General features: G+C 42.6%; 2 protein-coding genes across 5 annotated transcripts in view; one reads left to right on the top strand and one right to left on the bottom strand.

Moving 5' to 3' along the window:
* Positions 1-14,119, top strand: part of col22a1 (collagen, type XXII, alpha 1) — an 82,484-nt gene extending 68,365 nt beyond the window's left edge. For all 3 annotated transcript variants that reach the window (XM_080788248.1, XM_080788249.1, XM_080788250.1), the window contains 11 exons: positions 682-735; positions 1,700-1,753; positions 1,871-1,924; positions 3,476-3,547; positions 4,140-4,175; positions 4,720-4,764; positions 5,662-5,841; positions 6,673-6,739; positions 7,515-7,697; positions 8,721-8,798; positions 9,576-14,119. In XM_080788248.1, coding sequence (XP_080644374.1) covers positions 682-735; positions 1,700-1,753; positions 1,871-1,924; positions 3,476-3,547; positions 4,140-4,175; positions 4,720-4,764; positions 5,662-5,841; positions 6,673-6,739; positions 7,515-7,697; positions 8,721-8,798; positions 9,576-9,769 — 1,017 coding nt within the window. In that variant the 3' untranslated portion in view covers positions 9,770-14,119. The remainder of the gene's footprint in view (positions 1-681; positions 736-1,699; positions 1,754-1,870; positions 1,925-3,475; positions 3,548-4,139; positions 4,176-4,719; positions 4,765-5,661; positions 5,842-6,672; positions 6,740-7,514; positions 7,698-8,720; positions 8,799-9,575) is intronic.
* A 2,059-nt stretch (positions 14,120-16,178) lies between these two features.
* The window catches only part of col9a1c (collagen, type IX, alpha 1c), a 51,336-nt gene continuing 41,113 nt past the window's right edge, over positions 16,179-26,401 (bottom strand). For both annotated transcript variants that reach the window (XM_080787493.1, XM_080787494.1), the window contains 9 exons: positions 26,095-26,166; positions 25,951-25,986; positions 25,163-25,207; positions 23,171-23,203; positions 22,850-22,996; positions 22,678-22,732; positions 22,364-22,558; positions 19,424-19,510; positions 16,179-18,000 (listed from right to left, as the gene is read on the bottom strand). In XM_080787493.1, the coding sequence (XP_080643619.1) occupies positions 17,798-18,000; positions 19,424-19,510; positions 22,364-22,558; positions 22,678-22,732; positions 22,850-22,996; positions 23,171-23,203; positions 25,163-25,207; positions 25,951-25,986; positions 26,095-26,166 (873 nt within the window). In that variant the 3' untranslated portion in view covers positions 16,179-17,797. The remainder of the gene's footprint in view (positions 18,001-19,423; positions 19,511-22,363; positions 22,559-22,677; positions 22,733-22,849; positions 22,997-23,170; positions 23,204-25,162; positions 25,208-25,950; positions 25,987-26,094; positions 26,167-26,401) is intronic.

The raw sequence follows: 26,401 nt of genomic DNA, 5'->3' as shown, positions 1-26,401 counted from the left end.
AGCGAGCTCTGTGCAACGAGGATGGTTACAGCTCTCTGACAGCATGGCAAACTTAACTAGAGAAACTAGCTGTGACGTGAGTTTCTTCTCACCCAAAAACCTGTCTTGTAGATTGTGGCAGAATCCACCCCGTTCCCCTTTTGCGAATTTGATCCAATTAACGTCAATCAAATTGATGCAGTATTCGATTAGATTTAGCTCGTTCACTTTGATTTATGCGGCGGAAATCGTTTTGGAAACCCAGCACTACAACCTTTGACTGTGTGATTTATTTGGTATTGGAAAAAATATTGCCCAAAAGGCAAAAAAAATTCACACACACACACACACACACACACACACACACACACACACACACACATACACTTTAATAATAGCACGTGCAATATCAATTGATGTGGAATGCTATATGGGTCCAGGATTTCATGTGAAATTGAATAGGGATATATGTGTAATACGTCAAGTCAATCTTTTTATTTTAAATGGTTTGGCCAATTATTTTAGTGCTACCGTAGTGATTTATTATTAGAGTTTATTCTATTTCATTTCAGTTGAGGTCACGGAATTGTGCTGTTTTCATTGTAATGTAAGTTCGTCCTGCTGTCTAATGAAGAGGAACCTGCGAACTTTAACTTGAACTTCTTCACCAAACTCTCTCTCTCTCTTTTGGTTTTCAAACAGGGTGAAGATGGAAAGCCTGGGTTGCCAGGGCGCGAGGGAAAACCCGGAAAAGAAGTAAGTCCGATCAGTGTTGTTTTTGGCAGCAAATTTTGATTTTAGTTTTAGTCATTGTCTCTTGAATAGTTTTCATTTAGTTTTAGTCACATTTTAGTCACATGGAATGTTTTAGTGTATTTTGTATTTTGGCAAGCCTTGATGCCGTCGTAATGACTGTTTCTTTCACTTGCTGAAAATAGCCGATCTACGGTACATGCAGCGCGATGTGTTGTGAGCTTGTAGATCGGCTATTTTCAGCATCCAACTAATTGTAAAAGTACAGTACTTATAGTGGATCTCTTGTCCACTAATCCCTTCCTAACATTTTAGTCTAGTTTTTGTTTGTTGACGAAATTGTCAGTATATTTAGTCTTAGTTTTAGTCATAGCTTAGTTTTTATTTAGTTTCCATTTAGTTTTCATCAGTGAGTTTTAGTCGACGAAATCAACACTGTTTTCCACCAGGGTTGAACCGGAATTGGTTCAGAAACATAAAAGTTGGTTTGGAACTGCATGGAACCAAAAAATGGCCACCACAAAGGTTCCAAGAGTCTAGAATGGAACCTCTGGGGGACCCCCAGAGGTCCTTGAGGGAGTTCCAGGGGGTCCCCAGCAAAATGAGGAACAGTTTAACCACTTTAATCTTATTTTAATACTTTAGCTATTCGGAAATACGGTAAGCAATCTCACAACGTCATGACGCGCCGTCAGCTTGCAGATCGGAACATTTTGAAACTTTTGAAATGATTTTGAAACATTTGAAAACATTTTCTCATATCGTGTACAGTGTACAGTACCTGGTACAAAATGTTTTCAAAATGTTTTCAGATGGGGGTCTGTGGTTCAAATACATATCAATTTGGGGATCGTTGACGTGAAAAAGTTTGAAAACCACTGCAGTAGTATAGAAAGTTTTTTTTTTTTAAATCTGCATTTACGTCAAGCAACACATTGTAATGGTTTGTCTTTGTGTTCTGGTGAAGGGCAGTAAGGGTCCTCCAGGGCCTGAGGGGATGAACGGTCCGAGAGGAGAACCGGTGAGTCGTGGCAGACATTTACTACTGAACAGAATGTCTTAAAGACAGACACATTATAATGACAGTAAGTGGCACTGATGTCCCATTGAATCTCTCTCTCTCTCCCCATCTCCTCAGGGCAAAGCAGGTGAACACGGGCCAGGAGGAAAGCCAGGCACGGCTGGACCTCCGGTGAGTCATCTCCTTTTGCTTTATTTAGATGGAATTGGGAGTTGTTGAGAAGACGGGGGAACGTCTGAGGTTAGAGAGGAGGTGGAACGATGTGGGGACGATGCAAGCCTGGAGGTGTCGTTCAATTCTGAAACCAGCAACATGACGCAAGTTATATCTCGCAATATAAATTAGGAATGAATGTCAAGGTGTCATGGTCGCACCTGGAACTAATTATTATTCATGACAATGATGAAAGCAGAAGATCAAAGAGTATAACTGAAGGCAGTAGTCAGAAAGAAGAGCGGGTTTACAGCAGGGTGTGTGTGTGTGTGTGTGTGGGGGGGGGGGGGGGGGGGGGGGGGGGCAGTGGCGTAAAATAACGAAGTACAAATGTACTGAGTACTGTACGGAAGTATTTCCAACTTTCAGTACTTTTACTTCTACTCCACTACATCTCAGAGGCAAGTGCAATAAAATGAGTATAGGTGTGTTTAGTTCAGTCAGGACAACTCAAGAATGGATGGAATAGATATTTATTGAATATAAATGAGCAATATGTTTATTATGGTTTGGCGATGGTTTGGAGATGCTTTTTAGGCACTCAGATCAAGTGCATAGGGACTCCAAGTCCAAATCCTCCGTACCTAAACAGTAGATCCAAAACAACAGGTGGTAGCTGGGGTGGAGGAGGAGGGTGAGCAGCAAGGTTCCTGGTTGAACTTGCTCCGCGCATGTCTGTGACAGGCGCGATATACTTTCAGTAAAGCAATGTAAAGCAACTGCTTCCGGCATTATGTGCAAACAGGTGGTATGCAGGGCCGTTGCGTGATTACTAGTTTTGCGTATCCTACTACACACTCTCTGAATGCTATATAGAGTCTGGAACTACACCTCCTGAAATCCGAGTAAGAAAGCTGCCATTTCTGTTCACGAAAATATATTTTTAAAATATCCTTATTTTTTTTTTCATTTCCATTTCTACTAAGCAGCAAGCTATTATATGCTTAGATTATTTCTATTTATATTAGGATAAATGTGCGCACCTGTAAAGACGAAGCCGAAGTGGGGAGTGCAAATTGCGAGAGGCAACAGTCTGGCAACGCAAGACTAAACCAACGAGCACTTCCAAAATCCAACACTTGGAAAAATAATCACCTGCAAGGAATTTCTTGACAGGAAGTAGTACTCTACGGTGGATTTTTATGAAACAAACACTTTGCAGATAGAAAGAGGATAATTGAAGCTTTTCATACAGCTGCAGTGTTGGTGACTTTGACGTCATTTAATACAATCAGACTTTTCTGTTTGGATGTGTGGTCTGTCAATAGTTGCCACCCTGCCATTAACTTAATGGCAAGATGGCTGTGCTCTGCATGAGGTCAATGGAGTCCCTTGCAGTGTACATTATAAATAATCCATCTGCTACAGCTACAGGGTGGAATGTCCCCACCGCAAGATTATTTTAAGATCTTTTGATGAGAACAGCCAAAATGCTAATCAGTCTCAACCCTGTGTAATGACTGTGGGATGCAGTGTGATGAGCAGCCATGTTGTCTGCTTCCATAACAGGGTCAGTTGGGAACCAAAGGAGAGCCAGGGAGTCCAGGGTTACCTGGCTTCAGTGGGCCTAAAGGCCCTGCGGTAAGTCGTCCGTTTTCTTGCTACTTTGATAAAAAATAAAGTTGTGTCCATTCCAGTGTTGTTTTTGGCAGCACATTTTGATTTTTAGTCATAGTCTCTTGAATAGTTTTCATTTAGTTTTAGTCATATTTTAGTCACTTGGAATGTTTTAGTGTTAGTCTAGTTTTAGTTGACTAAACATCATAAGATTTTAGTCGACTAAATCTACAGTTGATTTAGTCGAACAAAATGTATTTTGGCGGGCCTTGATGCCGTCGTAACGACTGTTTTTTTTTCACTTGCTGATCTACAAGCCCACAACGCGTCGCAGTGGGCTTGTAGATCGGCTATTTTCAGCATTCAGCTAATTGTAAAATTACTTATAGTGGATCTCTTGTCCACTATAGTCCCTTCCTAACATTTTAGTCCGTATATTTAGTCTTAGTTTTAGTCACCATAGCTTAGTTTTCATTTAGGTTCCATTTAGTTTTCTTTTTTTTAAATACCGGTAAGTAGTCGACGAACATTTCTCGTCTTAGTTTTAGTCGACGAAATCAACACTGGTCCATTCTCCATCTCCATTCTCCACTTGAGTGTTTATTTCAATCCTCAGGGTCCTTCCGGTCCATCCGGTCCAGAGGGAAAGCAGGTGAGCAGGACCTAGAGTTTTACAGTTCATAGTTCTAATGGATATTCTACTGTTAGACGGATGATTTCTATGCATTTGATGTACAGTATTACCTTTATTGTGTTGTTCTTGCTTACTGTAAATCGCTCTGGATTAAGTGTGTGTCTGCTAAATGCCTAAAATGTCAATTGTACAATTATTCAAGTAATGTAGGCTACAGTACTCAAGTACTGTAAGATGTTGAGGTATTTTTACTTCCAAGTATTTCCAATTTTCAATATTTTACTCATACTCAACTACATCTTAGGGGCAAATACCATACTTTTACTCCACTACAATTATTTGAAAACTTTAGCTACTAGTTGCCTTATAGATTGTTTTAAAAAAATTACTTAGTAATGCTTTTATACTTTTACTCAAGTAAATGTAGAATTCCTGACTTGTAACAGAGTATTTCTACATGGCAGTATTGATACTACTTGTACTTATTATAAATAACTTGAGTACTTTTACATACATTTAAAATGATGCGTCTCTGTATTTATTTTATTGTGTGTTTTTCCAGGGTATGTCAGGCAGACCTGGCGACCGGGGCCTCAAAGGAGAAAGGGTGAGTATGTGTGCACGAGCGTAGAATAGATCCTGGTTCCTCATTATCCTCCAAACAGGGTGAAACGTTTGAAGGTGATTTGTCATCATGGCCGCAAACCAACCGTCATCTGGCAAGCTACTGTTATATTCTCATCCCACTGCTATAATTGGAAAGCCGTGGCTTGTGCGTTGAGTTCAGTACAGGGTCTTCATGTCTCTCCAGCATTTAATAAACAGAAAGTACATTTTCAGACGGGTTTGCCAATTTCATCCCAGCAGGAGAGGTGTTGTTGATCAACGTTATAGTATTCCAGTTCCAATTTCCGTCTGCTCATCGCTTCCAATTTCATTTCGTTACCCTGTATCCTGTATAAATTCTCTCTCCTGACTGGGTAAAATATCCCATCATGTATTTCCTGTTGACTATAAAGAACTGGAGAGACGGGGATAGACTCCAGTAATAGAACAAACATTCTGTAGCAATGATTTATATCAGAAGAACATATTTTTTACTACCTTTAATATTTTGGTGGTGATCGTGAAACTACCTATTTAACCCATTTAGACCTGGGAACGATTCTACAAATGTTGTCTAAATCCTGACAGTTTTCTGAAAAACCTCATGTTTCCATGTATTTGGCCACCGACCCCCATCTAAAAATATGTTAAAAACGCTCGCTCTGAAAGCATATATTCAAAGATTTGCGCCACATTTTCTTGATAAAAAAAAAATAGCAGACCGACAAGCTAGCTCGTAGCGCGGCACTGAGTGCCGCGCTACGAGCTTGTAGATCTGCTACTTTTCAATAGCTAAAGTATAACGTAATGCTTAAAACACCAAAAGGGGTTCCTGCCTCAGATGAGATCGCCACAGCGATGTTCAACTGGTCACTCATCACATGTATCTATTTTTCAGGGCGACCACGGTACAAAGGGCGATAAGGGACAAGCGGGAGAGTCCGGTATGCCTGGAAACCCGGGCATGCCTGGCAGGAAGGGCCACACGGGCATGATGGGCATGTCAGGTCCCCCGGGAGATATGGGGGCCCCGGGGTCACAGGGGTCTTCTGGAAACCCTGGTCAACCAGGGCCAAGGGTGAGTCACATGCATTCACACACAGTCAGCATTCTCAGCGTCGTTTTTTTTTTTTTAACCATCAGGAGGTCTGTAAGTTACTGTAACTCTGAGAGGGTACAAAATGGAACCAAATGTACGCTCAGAGTTAAATTAACATGGAGGGCCCTATTTCATTAGGCATCTTATAGTTAAATTTCTATTATTTGGGAAAACATTTTAAAATAGTGAAAATAGTGCACAGTGTGTCGCTGAACAAAAAAAAGGTCCCAGAGGAATTGACAGTGTAGATTAGGGTGCTTTTACTCAAATCGGGGCCCTAAATAACTAAATATATATTATAATAATTATTGTTATAATGAGAGACGAGAGGGATTTATTACAGTTCAGGACAGAAAGCAGAATGTCTAATAGGGTTTTAAGCAACTAGTCGACTATCGAACTAGTCAACTAAATCCACTAGTCGACTATTGAACTAGTCAACTAAATCCACTAGTCGACCTCGTTGGTACTAGTTGACTAGTACCAACTAGTACTTACCCATTGTGTAGGCCTCAAGATCAGCTAGATTATAGTTATAGTCACACAGTTTTTAAATGTACAAATATATATATATCTTTTTTACATAATAGGTAGTTAAACAACTAGACGACTAGTAAAAATGACTAGAAGTGAAAGCCCTAATGTCTAATTGAACTTTGACCTTGTGACCTGCATCAACAACCCTGTGTCTAATTGAACTTTGACCTTGTGACCTGCATCAACAACCCTGTGTCTAATTGAACTTTGACCTTGTGACCTGCATCAACAACCCTGTGTCTAATTGAACTTTGACCTTGTGACCCCGTGCAGGGAGAGTCGGTATCACTGGAACAGATGAGGAGGCTCATTCAGGAGGAGCTCTCCAAACAATTAGACGGTAAGAGGAGTCATGTGACCTCCGCCTCATTCAATTACACCTGCACAGTCAGAGCTCGTTGTGGTTTGTGACGTCTTGTTATGACGTTTTCATAGTGTTATCTGAGGGTCACGGCACGTCTGTTCTTTGTGTGTTCTCTGTGTGCGTGCGTCTGTGTATGCGTGTTCATACGTGTGTGTGTGTGTGTGTGTGTGTGTGTGTGTGTGTGTGTGTGTGTCTGTGCGTGCGTGCGTGTACTTGTGAGGGACAAATGTCCCCATGTTAAAAATAAAAGATAGGATTACAAATGTGGAAATTATTCAGGGTAGCTTTAGTTAGGATATAAGAATTGGACATTTAGAGGTTAGGTTTTCGGGGTTGGGAGGATATAGTGAGTTAGTTGTACACTGATATCGCACACCAACCTCTTCAATGCTGTCCTAAAATGTTGATATCCTCATAAGTATAGTGATACAAACGACAAACAAAATAATACTACCGTGCTGGGCACGCCAGGAGAGAGCTAGACTACCCAAATACAATGCTGGAGCACTCCACCGGTCTGCACGTATATTTTGTTATTTTGCAGCGGTCCCCATGTATTATTCTCTCTGATTCAAGTTGTCCCTGTTGAGCATCGATCGACAAAGCCCTTCTACCTTCAACTGGCTGAAGCACGCAGGACTTCTATTTGTAGTACCTACGTAGTAAACGTGTGTGTGTGACTGTGTGTGTGTGTGCGCTTGTGTGCGTGCGTGCGTGCGTGTGTGTGTGCGTGCGCTGCATCCATCTCCAGCCAAACTGGCGTACATCATGGCTCAGATCCAGCCGGCCCACGTGAAGAGCACAGCGGGTCGGCCGGGGCCGCCGGGGTCATCGGGCAAGGACGGCACCAGCGGGCGACCGGGCCCTCCGGGAGAGCCTGGCATGCCCGGGCAGAACGGAGGAGACGGAATCAGAGGACCCATGGGCCCTAAAGGTCAGAGCCCAGCCCGTTCCAGTCTGGAGAAAAGAGTCATTTTAAATAGTGGTGTCACGATAAAATATAATAAAGAAATAGCAGATCTATATACCAGCTCATAGCACGTCACTTCGTGCTATGAGCTATGAGCTTGTAGATTTGCTATTTTATACAAAATCTTGAAAATGTTTGCAAATCTTTGAATATATATGTGACCAGATTTGACTGAGAGACTGCCATCGTGCAAATTCCAGCTTTTCACCAGTGCTATTAAATTAGTTAATAGCACTGGCAGACTCTTCACATATACTAGAGCATGTCTGAAATAAGTGTCAGAGCTGAAATCGACATGTAAATATGAAATAAATGCTTAAACATGTAGCTCGGTGTAATGTTAGAGACCACAGAAGTGAACCTTTCAAGCCTGTTTTCTCAACTCGCTGTTTTCTGCAAGACATTACTCTATAAGCCATATGCCATATCTCCAAAACCGGTGGGTCACACTGAACAACCAATTATGTCAATTTGAAGCTATGATTCCCTGAGACAAATCCAATGGCAGTAAAATTTGGTCACATATGTTTTAAAGCATAGGCCTAGTTTCTTTTACTCAAAACTTTGTTTCTGACGGTAACTGGATCAAAATAATTTGAGATTGGGTCCACGGCCAAATACATAATAGTTTTTTGGAAGCACCACTGATATGCTAGCAACATGGTATTTATTTTACTGTCTACTAGAAGACATTTGTAGAATAGAATAGGCCATCAGGTCTTAATGGGTTCATGTTCATAGATTGTATACAGATTTCACAGACCTTTCACAATTACATTAGTTAACATTGAACCAAATCTACATCATTTTGCGCCACTCATCATGGCTGTCCATCGTAGACACTAGTGCAGTACTAGGCAGTGACGCAGTAATCATAGTGGTCATGTGTCCATCGTAGACACTAGTGCAGTAGCAGTGATGCAGTATGCAGTGATGCAGTGATGCAGTAATCATAGTGGTCATGGTTGGTTTGTTGACTCCTTGCAGGCGAGAAGGGATCCCATGGAGAGAAGGGAGAGGCCGGTGCGGGTGACCGAGGAGAACAAGGCCCCATTGGTCCTATGGGTAAGTTCAACCTTCTTACTGTTCATTCATAGTACTATTCTCTTATGTATTGTGGACGATGCATTTTCCAATCTACTGCTCCTTTTCCTGGATGCCACATCCTGTTGGTCAGCTAATAACCTCCGGTAGCTAGCATGTTGTTGTTGTTGTTGTTGAAGACAGCTGATTTTAGCCAAGTGAACTACAAGATTAATCAGAGCCCAGATCACACTAGCCTGCATGGAAATGAATCCAGACTGATTTCACTACGTTCAGCAGATGTTATTATAATTTTTCAATGTAATGTGGCAGTGTTTTCCATGATGTAAAACCCGAGTCCCTTGCCTACATACTCTAATTGGTGACATTTGGAATTAGTCAAATAGGAACCTGGCCAGACTGAATAGTGAAGTGAGGAGAAAAAAAATAATCTGCCAAACGTAGAGATCGTGGATTCCAAGCTAAGATCACACACCCCTGCTGGACATGTGTCTGATTTGTAGCTCTTGTGGTGGTGTTATGATCTTTGGTCAGTGTATTAGTGCAGGGGTTCTCAACCCGTGGGTCGCGACCCCTCGGGGCGTCGCCAAATTATTTTCAAACTGAATGGCTGGAAAATGGAAATGAAGAGTTTGAGACGTTGAGAACCCCTGTATTAGTGTGTGTGTGTGTGTGTGTGTGTGTGTGTGTGTGTGTGTGTGTGTGTGTGTGTGTGTGTGTGTGTGTGTGTGCGTGCGTGGTGTTATGTCACTATGTCAGGCTGAGTCTCTCTCCACCTCTGTGTTGCGCCCGCTACAGGTCCCGCTGGCATGCCGGGCTACGGCAAGGACGGGAGCCCGGGACAAGCCGGAGCGCAGGGAGAGGCAGGGAACCAGGGGCCCCACGGGCCGCCCGGCCCCACCGGACCCACGGGTCAGTGTGACCCCAGCCAGTGTGCTTACTATGCCAGCCTGGCTAACAGACCCCACACCAAGAACGTCAAGGGGCATTAAAAGAAAAGAAGAAAAACCCACAAAAAACACCCCTCCACTCACACACACACACACACACACACACACACACACACACACACACACATACAAGACACAAGGAGGCTTGAAGTCCAGCTATATTTATGAACTTGGACGTGTCACGATGTTGGATCAAGAACTTTTTACTTTGTAAGGATGATAACCTCAATGTGGAATTAGAGGCTGAAGCAATATGAGGAGCTGCCGGTCGGTCAGATTATTTCTTTTGTTTTTTGTTTGTGTATGAAGGTTTGGATGGGTTGGGGAAGGAACACGGTGTGTGATCTGTTCAAAACATAATGAGGGGGATTAGCGGGCAGCTATAGATTGGTATTATTCCCCCCCCTCCGTATTTCCCATAAATATATTATTGAGAGATTTGTTTAATCATTTTTAGACCACTCAACCGTATCATATCAATGCCCCCAGTTTTGATATGCATTGATTGAACCACCTTACCTTATTTAAAAATGGGAAAGCACGGTGTCATTTTAGATTTCCGTTGAGTATGCACAAATAGGAGATCTACAAGCTCACAGCGTGTCACTCACTTCGTGCCATGCTGCGAGCTTGTGGATCTGCTATTTTGGAAAAAATCTTGAAAAGTGTGATACTGGTTTAGAAGGCCTTCGTAGAATCAGCCTCAGGTCTTATGCCCGGACGCTATATCAAAAGGCAAAACCACGTCATTCAGAACTTTGGATGGCTCTCTCAGAACTATCTTCGGATGCTATTACACCCCCGAAATGTTCTATCCCGGGGAAGTTCAATGATTGGTCAGAAGTTGGGATGGGCGGTGATTTAATTTTGTTTTGTTTCCACATTCAGCCCATATAAGGCTTTGTTCTCTAGTGAAAGTGGTTATTTTGAAGAGACATGATTGGCTGCGGAGGAGAGGTACTGAGACTCATAAGCCGAACTTCCGGTACAAATAGATTCATTGTTCAGATTGCTGGTGTTCAGAATTCACAAGAGTTCGGTGGCAGTATAATCTATCTGCATTTTGACTCTCCCGAAGTTTTTGCAGACAGGCCCAGCCGAAATAAGTTCGGATATCGGTCGAACTATTTTCAAGCATATGTATGGGGCATTTGCCTCCTAAATATTGATCAATTTGCTGGGGACCCCCTGCAAACCCCCAAAGCACAAAAAACAAGGGCTTTTTAGACCAACAATTCCTTCTCAATCCACTCCCCTGGGAGTGAGGATTTAGGAGAGGGGTTTTGTATCATGTCAGTATTTATTTCAAAGGTACGTCCCACCAATAACCCCCCCCCCCTCCCTTTATGTCTCTTGCTGGGGTTTTTGTGCATCTTTCCCTGCCTCGAGCCGAGTTTCAGTCGCATCAATAACCGCAAAACGGTCGACCGGTGAGTGTACTGGTAATTATCCAATCAAGGCAATCCAAATTCGATCAGTCCAGAAGGGAAGAACGGTGAGGAGCATCATTTCCAATCACCCGACAGTGATGGGATGTGCGGTGGAGTGTGTTGTAGAAAGAATTGTGCATTTCCTCGTCTTTGAGTTGAGGACCTGAAATGTCCAGCACAGGACAGAGTGCGCAGTGTTCAGATGTGTTGCGGTAGCTAACATATACTGTATTCTTCAATACAGATTTGTTAAAATAACATTTTATTTATTCAAAAAGGTCCCAGATTGCAGCTTTAACATGATATTGTCACTGCTTATTCCAGAAAGCAAAGACTGCTTTCTTATTATCATTTTTTTGTATCACTACACAAGGTCATGAAACTTTGATCACATTCAGGAGAGTAATCATCTAAAGATAAAAGAAGAGAAAACAATTTCTGTTTTTGTTTAAGTTGTTTGTTTGTTTGTTTTCTTTTATGTATTATAAAATGAGTTCATGTTAGCATGCAGCTTTAGCAGCAGAGATAATTTTTTGAGGGAAAGCGGAGTTATTATCTTTCTGCCTCTGTTCACATTTTACTTTAAAAGCTCCCTGTTCCAAGCTGCTCTTCTATGGATTTGCCACTTCCACTCTGGTGTGTGTAGCTCATTAACCAGCAGCCCTGTGACACAGACAGGCTCCGTGCAGCTTTCTTCGCTCTGGGCATCGCTTTTGTTATTTTGTAACTCGGAGCCGCAAAATTAGAGAGTTCCTTCCCTGAATGCTGATGGAGCGGACCATTGTTGTGTGAAGCATTCTGAACAATGTCTTGCCCTCATGTCCCGCCTGGACCAATTTACTCCCCTCTCCCGAAACCTCAGATGTGCTTGGTTTTTAAACAGAAGAAAGAGGAACATTTTTCAGGGAACCCAACCACGGTATTTTTATGAGGGGCATTTGAGGTTTTACAGTATGGATAAATTGATCAGGGCTTTGTGAGTTTCAGCTTGCGACGGCTTCTGACCTCTACAAAAATTAAAGATTAAAATACATACATTTTACAGTACATTGTCGCTGTCGGGCAGAAACCGCCTATTTCAACTTTTTGATTTGTTTGTAAATGAATACACTTCTTCGTCATACTACAGTGTCCCACAAAAGTAGCAAAAATAGCACACAACTTCGGCAATTTCTATTTTATTTGTATTATTATTTGAATCCTGAAAAGTAACATAATGGTATGAGGTTTCCACCCGACAGCAACGATATGTTACAATCGGATCTGTTTTTCATGCTTCGTTCTTGAGTGTTATTATGGAATGTATATGTGTATTCTACAGTAGGCACTGCTCCCACAAGACCTTTAAAGGTTTCACCACATTCATTTTCATTTATTTAAATTTTTCGTTTTTCTTTTACGTTTTATCAGAGTAATCTAGTAAGAGAGTAATGACACTCCCATTGACTCTCATTGTAACAATGGAATGCGGTGCTCATTCTATCTCAATGGAATAGTTCCAGCCATAGGAGCTTGTTTTGGTTTTTGTAGTTTGGAACTATAGCCCATATAGGCACCCGCTTTGCGGCGAGATCAAAGCGTGTCACCACTCTATTACTAGATTACTCTGGGTTTTGGGATTCAGACTCTTCGCCAGGAATGGGAGTTGAATTATTGTGGATTACAATGTTTTCCATGGTGCTACATGCTATCTAACATGTCTGATAGCTTGTTCTCTGATGTCTATACTGTGTTACATGTTGCACAATCCAACCAAAGCAGTATTGATTTAGCTTGGTCTTGTAAATGCTTATTGTCTCATGACTGGGCTTAAATTGTATCAGATTGGATATGTTTTATTTCAGTGTGACTCTCATCATAGATTTCATGGTGTATTTGTACGTATAGGCCGACTGTGCCAGATATAGGGTTATGATTTACACTCCTAAATTATTGAAAATTTGAACTAAAATATATTGACTTGACGCAGACCAGTGTTACCCAGTAGATTGGTGCTTTTCTAAATGAATGCTATATTTGTAATTGGAAAATGATACACTTGTACTGTACTGTATATTGTAATAAAGACTGGAACAGATTCCATTTTATAGAACAGGGTGTTACTGTTTGAGAGTTAAACATGTAAAGTTCACTGGCTACACTTCAAACTCCTACACCAGTATGCCAGCCAAAGCATTAGGACCCAGCTGGGTTTTCAGGTTAAAATGGGTTTGAACAATGTTGGTGCTGATAGAAATGATGATGACACAATGCATCAAGCGTTTCACCCTGTGTTCAGACCAAATGTTTGTTCTGGGAGTTCTACCTGTTTATGTAGGCCTACCTCAGGTGTACCAGATTAGGCTAACGCCAGGCCACACCCACCAGTGCCAAAATGATTACAACCACATAATCTAACTCCACCCACTCCCAGCCAGAGAGGGGATTTTATACAAAACACATTAGGCCTACTCATCTACTCATCATCGTCTATTTGCCAATTCCTCCCAGTCTCAGACATGTTTAGTAGGCTATGGCCGCTATGCAAATACTCTGCTCTGATTAATATTTTGTTTACACACATGCACACACACGCGCACAAACACACACACACACACACACACACAGAGAGCATACACACACCACACGCACACACACACACGCACGCGCGCGCACACACACACACACACACACACACACACACACACACACACACGCACGCGCGCGCACACACACACACACACACACACACACACACACACACACACACACACACACACACACACACACACACACACACACACACACACACACACATTGTTGTATTAAGAGAAATGCCACGCACATATTTTTCCAGTGCATATGGCAGGCTTATTGTTGACGGATTTGGAAGAGGTCTGGTTCCAAAATTGAATGATTTAATGTGTAAAATCCATGATATTTACATTGGAATGAATTAGCCCGGCTGGAAAGTGTCCAAGTGGGAGTGTCTAGGTGGGAGAGGCCGGGTCGGGCCGGGTGAATTAAAATGTAAAAACTGTATTTGTATTGTGTTTCTTATATACGGTAATTTAGAAAACATCTAATTAATTTCCAAATATCAGATTTGCCATTAAACTGGATAAATTATGAACACAAAAAACTCTTGCGATACTTACAAGTAGAATTGTATAATGGATGCCAGGCCCTTCTCACAGCACTGAATGGCCGTCATGGACCTGTCACAGAAAGATCCATGACAGGTACGGTACAAAAAAAAAGAACTTAAAAAAAAACTTTCAAAGAAATAGTAGAAGCGTATAGGTCGGTTATTTCCGCCCAATGTTGTGCAACCAACACTGTCATACGACAAAGTATAAAATCTTACATTGATTTATGAAAAAGATAAAACAAAAACATAAAAAGATGAAATACTGTAAGATCTAGAAGAAGCTACAAGGTTTTCTGCCTGACAGCGATATATTTTATTGACGCACGACTCACATTTCTTGACTGTGAGCCGTGATGACGTGATCTGACTGCAAGTCGGTACGTGAGCAGCCATTCTAAAGGTTATATTTGCAAAGTGAGGCATTTGAGTGATGGAGGATGGAGGAGGAGGCGCTGATGTTGACTCTCTCTCCATTGTAACCGAGCAACGTTGTAACGCCGTCCTTTTCATGTGGCTTTTCGGTGGCCGGTGATTCTCAACCTTCTCTGGATTATTTAGGGGCCTACTTGAAAATCACGAAGGCTGTTCTCTGCCCACCCAACTGACCACAGAAAACAGCAGTGTGCATTTTTTTCAAGATGAGGAGATCAAGAAGCCAATCTGGAAACCCATCGGCCAAAAAAAAAGGAAAAACAGCACACTCTGCTGTTGAATTTGAATTTGGCTCTGGAGAGCGGGCCCCAATAGAGCGTCGCAGTCCGACGAGAGACGCGGAAAAGATTTCCCCGTTCATTTTCCTCATAGACTTTTCAAAAAGTATTTTATTTAAAGACGTTTACGCCGCGGACAAAGCAAACTGGAGTTGTGACAAATCATGACAATAAACACAATGTTTTGGGCCGATCAAAAAATTTGTAAGAAGAAAAACAAAACAAACAGTGTTGTATATCCTGCCTTTTTTTTCTTCTTTCTAATTATTTGATCAGCCCAAAACATTGTGTTTATTGTCATGATTTGTCACAACTCCAGTTGGCTTTGTCCGTAAACGTCTTTAAATAAATACTTTTTGAAAAGTCTATGAGGAAACAGGGAATTATTTTCCGGGTCTCTCGAAGGGGCGGGACTGCAACGCTCTATACTATACAGCTGATGTTGGCTCGTTTGGTCTGCCCACAGCCCTCCTCTTCCTGTGGTGCGCGGCGTGCGCCTTTGTTTTCGTTCCCACTATCAACAATGTATACACGTAGTATTGCCACTCCCATTGTGCAACTTCACTTGGTATCATTTCGAGCCACCATGGTTCTTCCTCAAACCTGAGTGGTTGGAAACGTTAGCAAGCTAAATTGTACATCGTTGCTGCCTGTCGGGCAGAAACTTCTTATCTACATGTTTTAACTTTTGGTGTCTTTTAGTCAAATTAACGCCCTACTTTTGGATTCTGAATAGTAAACTGATTTGAACATATGAGGTTTCCACCCGACTAGACTGGAACTCACCTATGCTTTTTATGGCATATAGGCAGCTGGATCCAACTGGAGAAACTAGGCACAGCTGCAGGACATGAGACTAATTCATTAGAGAGAGAGAGAGAGAGAGAGAGAGAGAGAGAGAGAGAGAGAGAGAGAGAGAGGAGTGTGTGTGTACGTCAATTTAACAAAGGTGCAGGCGATCAGAAGTCAGTAGAGAGAGTGAGCGATGTTTGTGCTACTCTATGCCGAAGTGGACTCGACCCCAGATTTTTCTTTCTCCCTGGAAATAAGAACATCATGGGTTTCCGAGGCTACCACCTGACAAACTATATGGTTGCTCAGCAGCAATACTGGTGTAAGTTGTATTCTTGTATAAACATTTCCAAACATAAAATGTTGAAATGTGGAAATTCTGCCCGACAGCAACGATTATGATGATACTCTTATTAGTTGAGAAACGTGACCTGACCTCATTGCACACCATGCAACATTTCCAAAACATACCACTTTATTGCATTGTTCAAAACATTTTTTGTCAAAACAAAATATACGTTTCTGCTGAAAATCCTCAATCTGTACATTGTTGGGAACATATGCAAGGTGCAGTATACATTATCACGATCGTCCGAATGTAAACAATACCACTCTTTTCAAAGGACTGCGTCAAATTGTCTACTGCACTGGTTCAATACATTGACTGCCATGGACGTCCCTCGACGTCATACCAATTCAAACACTTGACTGCCATCGACGTCCGGGGACGTCAATGGCAGTGTTTTCACTGATTACGCTAGAGGGCGCTCTTCGTCAACATACCGGAAGTGATTATTTAATACCTGGCAATCAATGTGTAGTCAAAGGCTAGTTCATACTTCTTCTGAAAAAAAATAGCATCAAAGCGATGTTATTATTTCACAGCACAGCTGCACAGTAAGAGCGATAACGAGTGAGTTTCTATGTGAGCTTATTCAAGGAATCAGACAGTACATGCATCAAAAGAAATGTGCCTTTTTAATACATATTGTTCATGTTTTGTATTTTTTTACTGAACATTTTCCAATGCCCAACCATTATAATTTGAGACTGGACAAGTCATGGGCCCGCCGGCCTCTCGTCAGCTGACATTATTTCAGCAGCATGCAGCTGTCTTTCTATACGCAGTGTTTCCCAAACTGTGGATCCGGATCCCCAATTTTTTTTTTTTTTAAATGAACAGAAATATTTCTTAGTGAAAATAGACACTCAGAAGCTCAGAACACATCCCATTTGCTATTTTTCACTATTGAAATAGGCCTTACGTGATTCATTCATTCATGTACAGCATTTTTGTACGAGCAGACACTGAATTTAACTTTTGGGTCTCGCGTGAGAAAGTTTGGGGAACACTGATCCATACTGTACATGCCAGATTAGCTCTGTCTAAAGGTCGTATACAAGTTAAAAGGTTTTTTAAAACATCTATACATTATTCTACAAATTGTGCCTTGGCTCTAGCTGTTTTCCCTTTGTGTCCGTTTGTTCCAAGACCCCCCAGAGATCACCAGTCCTGGACTCTCAACACGCCTGCTCACTCACTCACTGAAGCTTCACATCCTGGTAAAGGAGCACTTGACCTATTTTCAACCTTATCTTCATATAATTGGTCCTTTCGCATGCTCGTTAAAAGATGGCACAATTCTCATCTCATCGGTGGGCTGTGGACAGTTCAGAAACCTGGCTATACCGATGACATCTCTCGACAGGGGTTTTCCTAGGTTAATAGAAACCACAGCATTTGTCTTTCTTGAAAGTTAGCATGCTGCTGAATTAGGAGCCATTGCCCTTGCATTAATCATTTAAACATGAATCTTGTTTGAAATGACCAAACCTCAGTGCCTATACCGACAATGTCACTGCGGTAGGCAGGTTTCTAGGCTGTCCACGGCCCTCCTCTGAGACGCAGAGTAAGTAGACAGAAATGGCGCCGACCAATTCTACGAAGATAGGTTGAAAATGGGTGAAGCGGTCCTTCGAGTGTGTGTTAATGAGCTGGTTGATGGTATCATGGTTTTCCGTAGCTGGCGGACTGCTTCCCACTGACCATATAGAGGGGAGGGAGCCTGCTTATGCAGGTCGAGGGGTCACAAAGGCCAGGGTTTCCTTTGGTCCCTCTTGGACCGGGGGTTCCCGGGATGCCGGGACTTCCGGCCTCCCCTTCCTTGCCATCCTTGCCATCCGTTCCGACGCCAGCTTTGCCAGCTGGACCTGGGGGTGGAGATTAAAAAGCACTCGTCGGCTCATTCAATATTTTCCCATCCCTGCTGTTATTTCTACAACAACACATGAAGCTACTGTAAGTGAGGCATGCTTTAATTTATCACATAACGCCGTTATGCAGTGGTTCCCTATGTAGACACAAAGGAGACTCTCTGGCCCCTTTTCCACCAAAAGAACTTCGGTTCAGAACCAGTGCCGTTCCGAACCTTGGTGCTTTTTGCGAACCGGTCGCGAACAGGCTGCATTTCCACCAGATTGAACCCCGGTTCATTTGGTGGCGCTATTATACCTAAACACAAAATGTTGAAAAGGAGAAGGATCCGTCATGCCCGCAGACGCCCCGAGGGCGTTGCACAACACAAACCGATGTAAACAGTATCCACGAGGTTGTGATGTCAGGGTTACAAGTTATTATAACGCCCCGCAAGTCTCAGCTGGATTCTGGATCGCGATGCATCCGTATACGCTTGGATCGTTTCATGTTTGCGTTGGCAATTAATGTAAACGTATTTTTGTTCAAAGATGGTTGATCGCATCGAAAATCTGTTGTGTCTGCGTCCTCCCAAGTTCCAACCCACTGACAAGTTCCAACCTACTGAAACACCCACTTATATCGTCTAGGTTCACAAAGCGCTGCGTGCAATTACAAAGCTGAACCACCGTTTTGTGGTTCACATTGGGAACGAACGTTTATGGTTCAGAACCAACTCATTTTCAGTGGAAACACTCTGAACTGGTTCAATATTTGGCGGGAAGAAAGAACCGAACCGGTTCAACCCCGGTGGAAAAGGGGCCTTTGTATTTCCATAGGGAACCACGGCTGTTCATCAAATGAATGGCTTAGGAATGCAACGAAAACATATCCATTAATTCAAGTCTCCATGGGGTGAGTAATAGATTAGTAATAGTCATTTTGTGATTGAACTATCCCTTTAAGCCAGGTTTTAATATACTGTAGGATAGGCAGGCTACAGCTTGAACTCATCCATATTGTTTTGCTGGTTAGAGGGTTGATGTCACCAGATACAATTATATGTATATATATATATATATATATCTTTTTATTTTTATTTTAAATCCACTTTATTAATACAGTGTGTGTTTCTCAAAAGGGAATTTAAGTGAAGCACGCACACACGCATGCGCACGCACGCGCACACGCACGCGCACACGCACACACACACACACACACACACACACACACACACGCACGCACACACACACACACTGCAATGCGAGTTTGAATTCACCAACGGCGGGATGCTATTACAAACACCGTGTTTCGGTGGCCTGTGCCCCCCAGCGCGGCAACACAAATAGAACCGGGGGAGCTGAAAGATGGGTGTGTTCGTGCAAGCGTAAACGCCATAACATGGACATAATTCAATGATGAGAATCTAAATGGGGTTACCTTGCGCTCCGGGCTCGCCCGCGCTTCCTTTGATTCCGACTCCGTCCTCTCCTTTGTCTCCCTTATCGCCCTTTCCTCCGGCCTCCCCTGCAGAGGACGAGCGTTGTCAGATATTGATGCAGAAATTCAATTGCGAGCTGGTGTGGTGGAAGAAACTATTGTGATGTTTTACTTAGGTACAAGTAGCAATAGCACGGTGTAGAAATACACTGAGACATGAGTAAAAGGTCTACATTCAAAGTATCATTTGAGTAACAGTAGTTACCAAAAGTACTGTGTAGGAAAAATCGAAATACTCAAGTGAAGTATAACAGTATCTCTTTATTTCGCTTTTTGTCTTTGTATTTTTTCTTTCCTCCTTTTTCTATAAAGAAAAATGTATTTCATATCATAATGTTTGTGTGACAATTTATATGTTCTCAATAAAAACCTATTTGACAAAAACTAAAGTATAACAGTATCTCAAAATTATAAGTGCAGTATACTTGATTAAAACGCACTTAGTTACCGTCTCCACCACTACAGATATCCATGCAGAAATTAAATTGGGAGGCCTATTATTTCCACAGCCAAGCGGACACCATTAGAGAGAGAGAGAGAGAGAGAGAGAGAGAGGCGCCAATGGGAACCCCGTTTGGCGACTCATCGATTTCACGCTATATGGATGTGTGACTATCTCCGCTCCAGACAATGGCCCTAGCGAAAAGTGAAGACAAAGTGTGTCTTTGGCTGATATAGCACTGTTTCCTCTAAAGGCTTCATTATTGCATTTTAGATTGCCACTGCTTGCCACACGCGTATACCGCAATGCTGCGTCAGCCTTGGGACACTCTCCAGAAGATGAAGGACGGGTTAAAGACGCATTCCGACGCTGCCGTTTGTCATGTTAATTGTGGAGTTGTACATATGATATACTGCATATATGTCATGTAATGAGACCACAAGGATTACGTTTTTGGAAGCACTTAAATGAGTTTTGAACGTTAGCCCAAAATAGCAGCTTTACAAGCCCTTTGTGGGCTTTAGCTCAGCTATTTGGACTTGTAGATCAACTATTTTCTGTAAACTGAAAAGAGTGGTCTAATTGCAAAGCCAAACTAGAGTCCGTTTTTTACTATGTCAGTATCAGGGTCAGTATTATGGTCAGTATTATGTCAGTGTCATGGTCAGTATTATGGTCAGATTATGTCAGCCTGGCCCAGCCAGCGTGCTTTCTGGTCTAGAGGGGTGGGCGCGCTTGGAGTAAGTGCTGGAGAATATTGGTTCACCGATCAGAGGCAGGGTACACCACTATTTGTTTTGTTTTTCTTCTTATAAATGATTTGATCGGCCCAAAACATTGTAATTGCTGTCATGATTTGTCACGGTCTGAGTTGTCTTTGTCTGCTTTATATAAATACTTTTTGAAAAGCCCATGGGGAAAATGAAAGGGGAATCATTCCCTGGGCCACTCGTCCTTCTGAAAGGGGGCGGGACTACGACGCTCTATAAGATAATAAAATAACGATTAAATCAATGTGTTATTGCTTTCATTATCAGAAAATAACCCTGTTCACGACGAGTGATGCATTGCATCGGGTCCTCTTTCGCCCGGTTGCGGTTTATTTCCAATTATGTCTGGCACACTGTACATTATTCCTCACTTAACGTTTGACAAACAGGGTGGGGGGAGAACATTAGAATTTCGGTTCAGATCTCTCCAAGTTCATTAACTTCCCATTATCAAGTTGAGTGGAGGGCACTCAGTTGAGCAGCTGATGTCGAAATGATGATCACGAGTCTAGTAATAGGCACCTGAGAATTTCACTTCTACTTCATTTTGTAAATAGCTCTGGAGTGTCTGCTAAATGCCCAGATTAAATCATACTCAACTGAAACCTCAACGGAACTATTTCTAGCCACAGTTTGGCTAGAAATAGTTCAGTTGAGGTTGGCATGGATTTGAGGATTAGTCAGTCAGTCAGTCAGATAATCAGTCAGTCAGTCAGTCAGTCAGTCAGATAATCAGTCAGTCAGTCAGTCAGTCAGTCAGTCAGTCAGTCAGTCAGATAATCAGTCAGTCAGGCAGTCAGATAATCAGTCAGTCAGATAATCAGTCAGTCAGATAATCAGTCAGTCAGGCAGTCAGTCGGCTGTCGTTCCATCCGTCTGTCACTTTGGTCCCAAACAACATATGGCTCATATCTCCATATCTCAACTTTTTAAAATAGCATATCTACGTACATACTCACAACGAGGTGCAATGTGAATGCGGTAGATCAGGTATTTATATACCTTGTAGACAGGCAGGTATTTTCAGCATTCTAAAAGATTTTTTAAATTACATTAATGAAAGGGGAGTGCATGCATGCTCCAAGGAAGATTAACCCTTTTTGAGTGACTCCCATTCTCCTACCTATCCTAATGATAGATCTGAGAATCTAATCAGGATTTAGATTTTGATCTACTCTTACTCTTTGGCAATTTGTGAGTAAGAACAAACTTTGCTGATCTCAGATTTTAGACTACCCTTTTTACTAAAGCCTGTGCCACAAACTGTACACGTAATGGGTCTTTCCCCTGTATGAGTCCTCATGTGTACTTTTAAATCCCCATAATGAATAAAGCCCTTGCCACAAACTGTACACGTAAAGGGTCTTTCCCCTGTATGAGTCATCATGTGTGATTTTAGATCACCCTTTCGACTACAGCCCTTGCCACAAACTGTACACATAAAGGGTTTTTCCCCTGTATGAGTCCTCATGTGTATTTTTAGATTACTCATCTGACAGCTGAGATCTATGCTAGATGGTGTTTTAGACTCTTAGTTTTGTTGATTAATGTGTTGTTGTTGCTGACAGAAAATATGCTGCATACAACCGTCTCTCTTTGAATCTTTGCATTGCTCACGTTCTGTTTCAAGTCCCAATTCACTCTCTCTCTGACCGGCCCATATCCTACCTTTCTTGCCAGGCACGCCAGGCAGTCCGAAGTAGCCCGGATGGCCTTTGGCACCCACCGGCCCTGGAGCGCCGGCCGCTCCCGCTGAACCGGCTGGTCCAGTGGGGCCCACGGGCCCAACAACTCCTACGGGACCAGGGGCTCCAATGGGTAGTGGCCTCTTGAGAAGCTCTTTCTTAAACTCTTCTAGCGATTCTAGACGGACATGTGGGCACAACATTATAGGTGAAACATGGAGATTTTGCTTTGTTGTTATTCAAATCATTTCACCCTATAGGTATTAATGAAAAGATAAAGAAATCTTGCTGTCCTACCTTCAACGACGGCTGAGCACATCTTGCGGAGCTGCTCGTCGGTCACTTTGGGACCCTTTGAAATAAAGAAGGCACATCCAGCATTGTCAACGATATACTTTGAGAAAGAATAGTACAACAGCAAAGTTATATTTGTTTCCTTGTGTTTATAATGAATTCCCCTCCTACTCACAGGGAAACCTCTGGGACCAGGGGGTCCGGGGGTCCCTATCTCTCCCTCCAGACCCTGGCCCCCCTGCGGGCCATGCAGCCCCTCGTGTCCTGGCTGTCCTGGTCGGCCCTCTGCGCCTGTAGCACCTCTCTGGCCCTTCACTCCACTCTGAAGACCAGACACAACACGGCACCATATTCTCACAGCTTCACACGTGATCACCACAAGCCCAGGTATATACATAATATTTGAGCTAGATTAACCATATAAACAATAGAGTATTTGAGTTGCAGGTCTGCACTCTCTGGGTTGTGTAGAGGTTGAAAGATATTTATACCATACCTCTCCTTTGATTCCCTGGATACCAGGAGGTCCCTGTAAGACAAAGACAGAGGAAAGAAAGTGTTACTGTATGCCTGGGTTATAATCGCCGTTGCGCTGAAAATTGTTGATCGTGTAGGACGGTCGCTCTGCTATTTTCGGCATGCCGCATGCGAAACACAGGGTTTAAAAGGCACAAGATTAACAGGACACAGGTGAACTCAAATCAAATCAACACAAGGATTGGCTGGGGAAAAACAAGACACAGGTGAAACAAAGAACCAAAAATCAGGGAAGGTGAGACAAGGCAGGAACCAACTACAAAGGAAAACAGGAAACACAAGGCATCACTTCAAAATAATATTCAAGAACACCATAGCATAACTTCAGAAAAAGTTTCAAGAACAACCAAAACAACACACGGAAGGCAGATCGTGACATGTAGATCGGCTAATTATGGTACAAGACACCTGCGTACAACTAAGTATTTAAACATCAACCGTTGTTCATGCCATTTACCGGTACTATGATCTCCTAGCTGTAAGTTGCTCTGCATAAGAACATCTCCTAAATGGATTCTGGTTGTCCTGAAATCTACCGGTAAGCTAAAAACTAAAGGTGACCGAGCCTTTGCAGTAGTAGTAGCCCCCACTCTCTGGAATAGTCCATATCCCCTTGGTTATAATAAAAAGAAAAAAGAAAGAAAAAGCTGCTAAAAACAAATTCATTCTTAAGCACTTGGCATTGTGATATTCTTGCCTTCTGCTCTGTTTCTATTACTAGTCCTTACACGTTCTGAATATATGAACAGCAAATGATGTTCAGTGTGGTTAATGTGATGTAATATATCACATTACTGATAGGGGGGGAATTGTTTACAGATGGTCTTGGGAAGTTGGGTTGGGCACAAAAGTAATGCTGCAGTACAATCATAAGTACCGGTACACCATTGATGTGTGATGTAAATTTGGTGGTGATATTCTGCCCGGAATGTGTCGTTCGTGAACTACTGAGCCAGCGTTGGTCATTGCATCCGTCTATGTATTTTTGTCATTGTGTTCCGACGGCACGGGATCTGTCTTCCCCAGATTATAGTATTCATATGTTAATATCCAACAGATATAAAAGTTCACAATATTGTAACTGTTACCAAGGCAATGCCCCGTCCGGGTGGAGTTAAACCCTATTGTTGTTGCGTGCCAACGGTAGGCGGTTAAGAAAACGTCTGAATTTGGCCACCCCGATTCCCCGACAGATAAGCATTCCGTTATGATGGATCTGTTCAGTGTGTGACGCAGCCACGCTGTGTGCGCGCAGGGCTGTAACCTGCCGTTGTCAGCGTCCAGGCTTTCAGCGTGCATGTAGCTCATGTGTACGGCACGGCGAAGGAGGTGGTAGAGGAGGGAGCGGACAGTGTTGTGTCGAAACAGATGTTGCGCGGAAAACTGTGTCCCAGTATTAATCAGTGTCCGTCCCGAAATGCATTTCACTGGTGACACTGGTGAGTCGTGACACGTGATTTCCGGGGAGAGGAGTTGTTTTTGACGCAAATTAATTTAATTAAGATGATTGTTAGAATGTTTGGCGTGTGTAATGCGGGGCAGATTGAGGTTGGAGGACAAGGCTGTGCGGCGCTAGGTTCCGTGAGGCTGTCCGTGCGTTGTGGCGTTGTGAGGACGCACTTTGCTTGTGAGGAGGCGCTTTGCTCTATGCGGAAGTGGACAGACAGACACACACACAGCGGTGCTTGAATTTAATAATGATGTACCGTTCATCTAAATAAACAAAATAATTAAAGAAACTAAATATAGAAAAGCACTCTCACTCTCATTCAGCTGCAACAGAGAAAGAAAATCCTAAACGATGTTCTCTATACTATACTGTACATTCTATGAAGGTTGGTTTGCACACCACTGGGTGTGTTCCTATAGAAGAGCCACCACAGATAGAAATGTGTGTTCTGGAAGAGAAGAGAGCTGAGGGAACCAGACGGGCCCTGCGGTAATGTCATACCTGGTCTCCCTTGACGCCTGGATCTCCTCCAAGACCTGGATCTCCCTGGTGAACACAGAGGTTTATACAAGTTAATAGACTTAATCTGTGAAGATTCTTTCAGAATTCATCCAATTTTCTCCAAACAGACATGATCAAAATGTAACTTAACATCATCATATGCACGACACAGAGTCACACACACCTGACAGAATCGCCGGGCCGATTTTTATATTTTTGGAATACAGTTCTTATTATTACTGCGTAGCATAAGTGACGTCAGGACTTCACTACCCTATAGAGCAGTCCCGCCCCCCTTTCCAGACCCGGAAAATAATTCCCCGTTCATTTTCCTCATAGACTTTTCAAAAAGTATTTATTTAAAGACGTTTACGCTGCGGACAAAGCCACCTCGAGTTGTGACAAATCCGATCAAATAATTAGTAAGAAGAAAAAGGCAGGTTACAACACTTGTTTGTTTGTTTTTCTCACTGATTATTTGATTGGCCCAAAACATTGTGTTTATTGTCTTTATTTGTATATCATATCCAGTCAAATATCATTATATGGATATAATATAGATACTAGTGATGTCCCGATCATGTTTTTTGCTCTCGATCCGATTCCGATCATTTGAAAATGACATGATCGGCCCCTCCATCATCGCTTCCAGTCTTCCCGGTTCTCCATACATCTGGCCAGCTCATTGGATGCTTGTTGGATCTACAAGCTCACACAACACATCACATTGTGAGCTTGTAGATCAGCCACTTTCACTACCTATTTGCAGAAGGTTGAAGACCGCTTACCTCACTTCCCTTCGGTCCCACTGGGCCCACAGCGCCCTATAGAATACACGCACAAGAAGAACATATGAAAATATTTCACTTAAATGTTCATATTCACAAAATAATATGAAAATGTAAAAATGAGAGATCATTAATGGTGGTCACCTGCTCTCCTTTCTGTCCAGTGTGTCCCTTTATTCCTTTGAGACCAGTGTCGCCTTTCTCCCCTTTCTCCCCCTGTATGGTAAACGCAGCAAACACTCACTGTGCGTGTCATCATGGTAAATGGAGCATTCATATACAGTGGGGTACAGTCCCATATTTCCTCCTGGTCAAATTGGGGCCTCTAGGTTTTCCTGGGTAATTCTGGGTAACTCTTCTCAGCCACACCCCGAGTCCAACCCCCAGATTCTTAGCCACACCCCTAGATTTATTTAATATGCAGTGTGGCCATTAAGCCACAGGGTGGCGT

The sequence above is a fragment of the Protomyctophum bolini genome (genome assembly GCF_963924005.1).
Source record: "Protomyctophum bolini genome assembly, chromosome: 17".
Lineage (NCBI taxonomy): Eukaryota > Metazoa > Chordata > Actinopteri > Myctophiformes > Myctophidae > Protomyctophum > Protomyctophum bolini.
The sequence above is the reverse complement of the archived record's forward strand: the minus strand, read 5'-3'. Positions and strand labels throughout refer to the sequence as shown.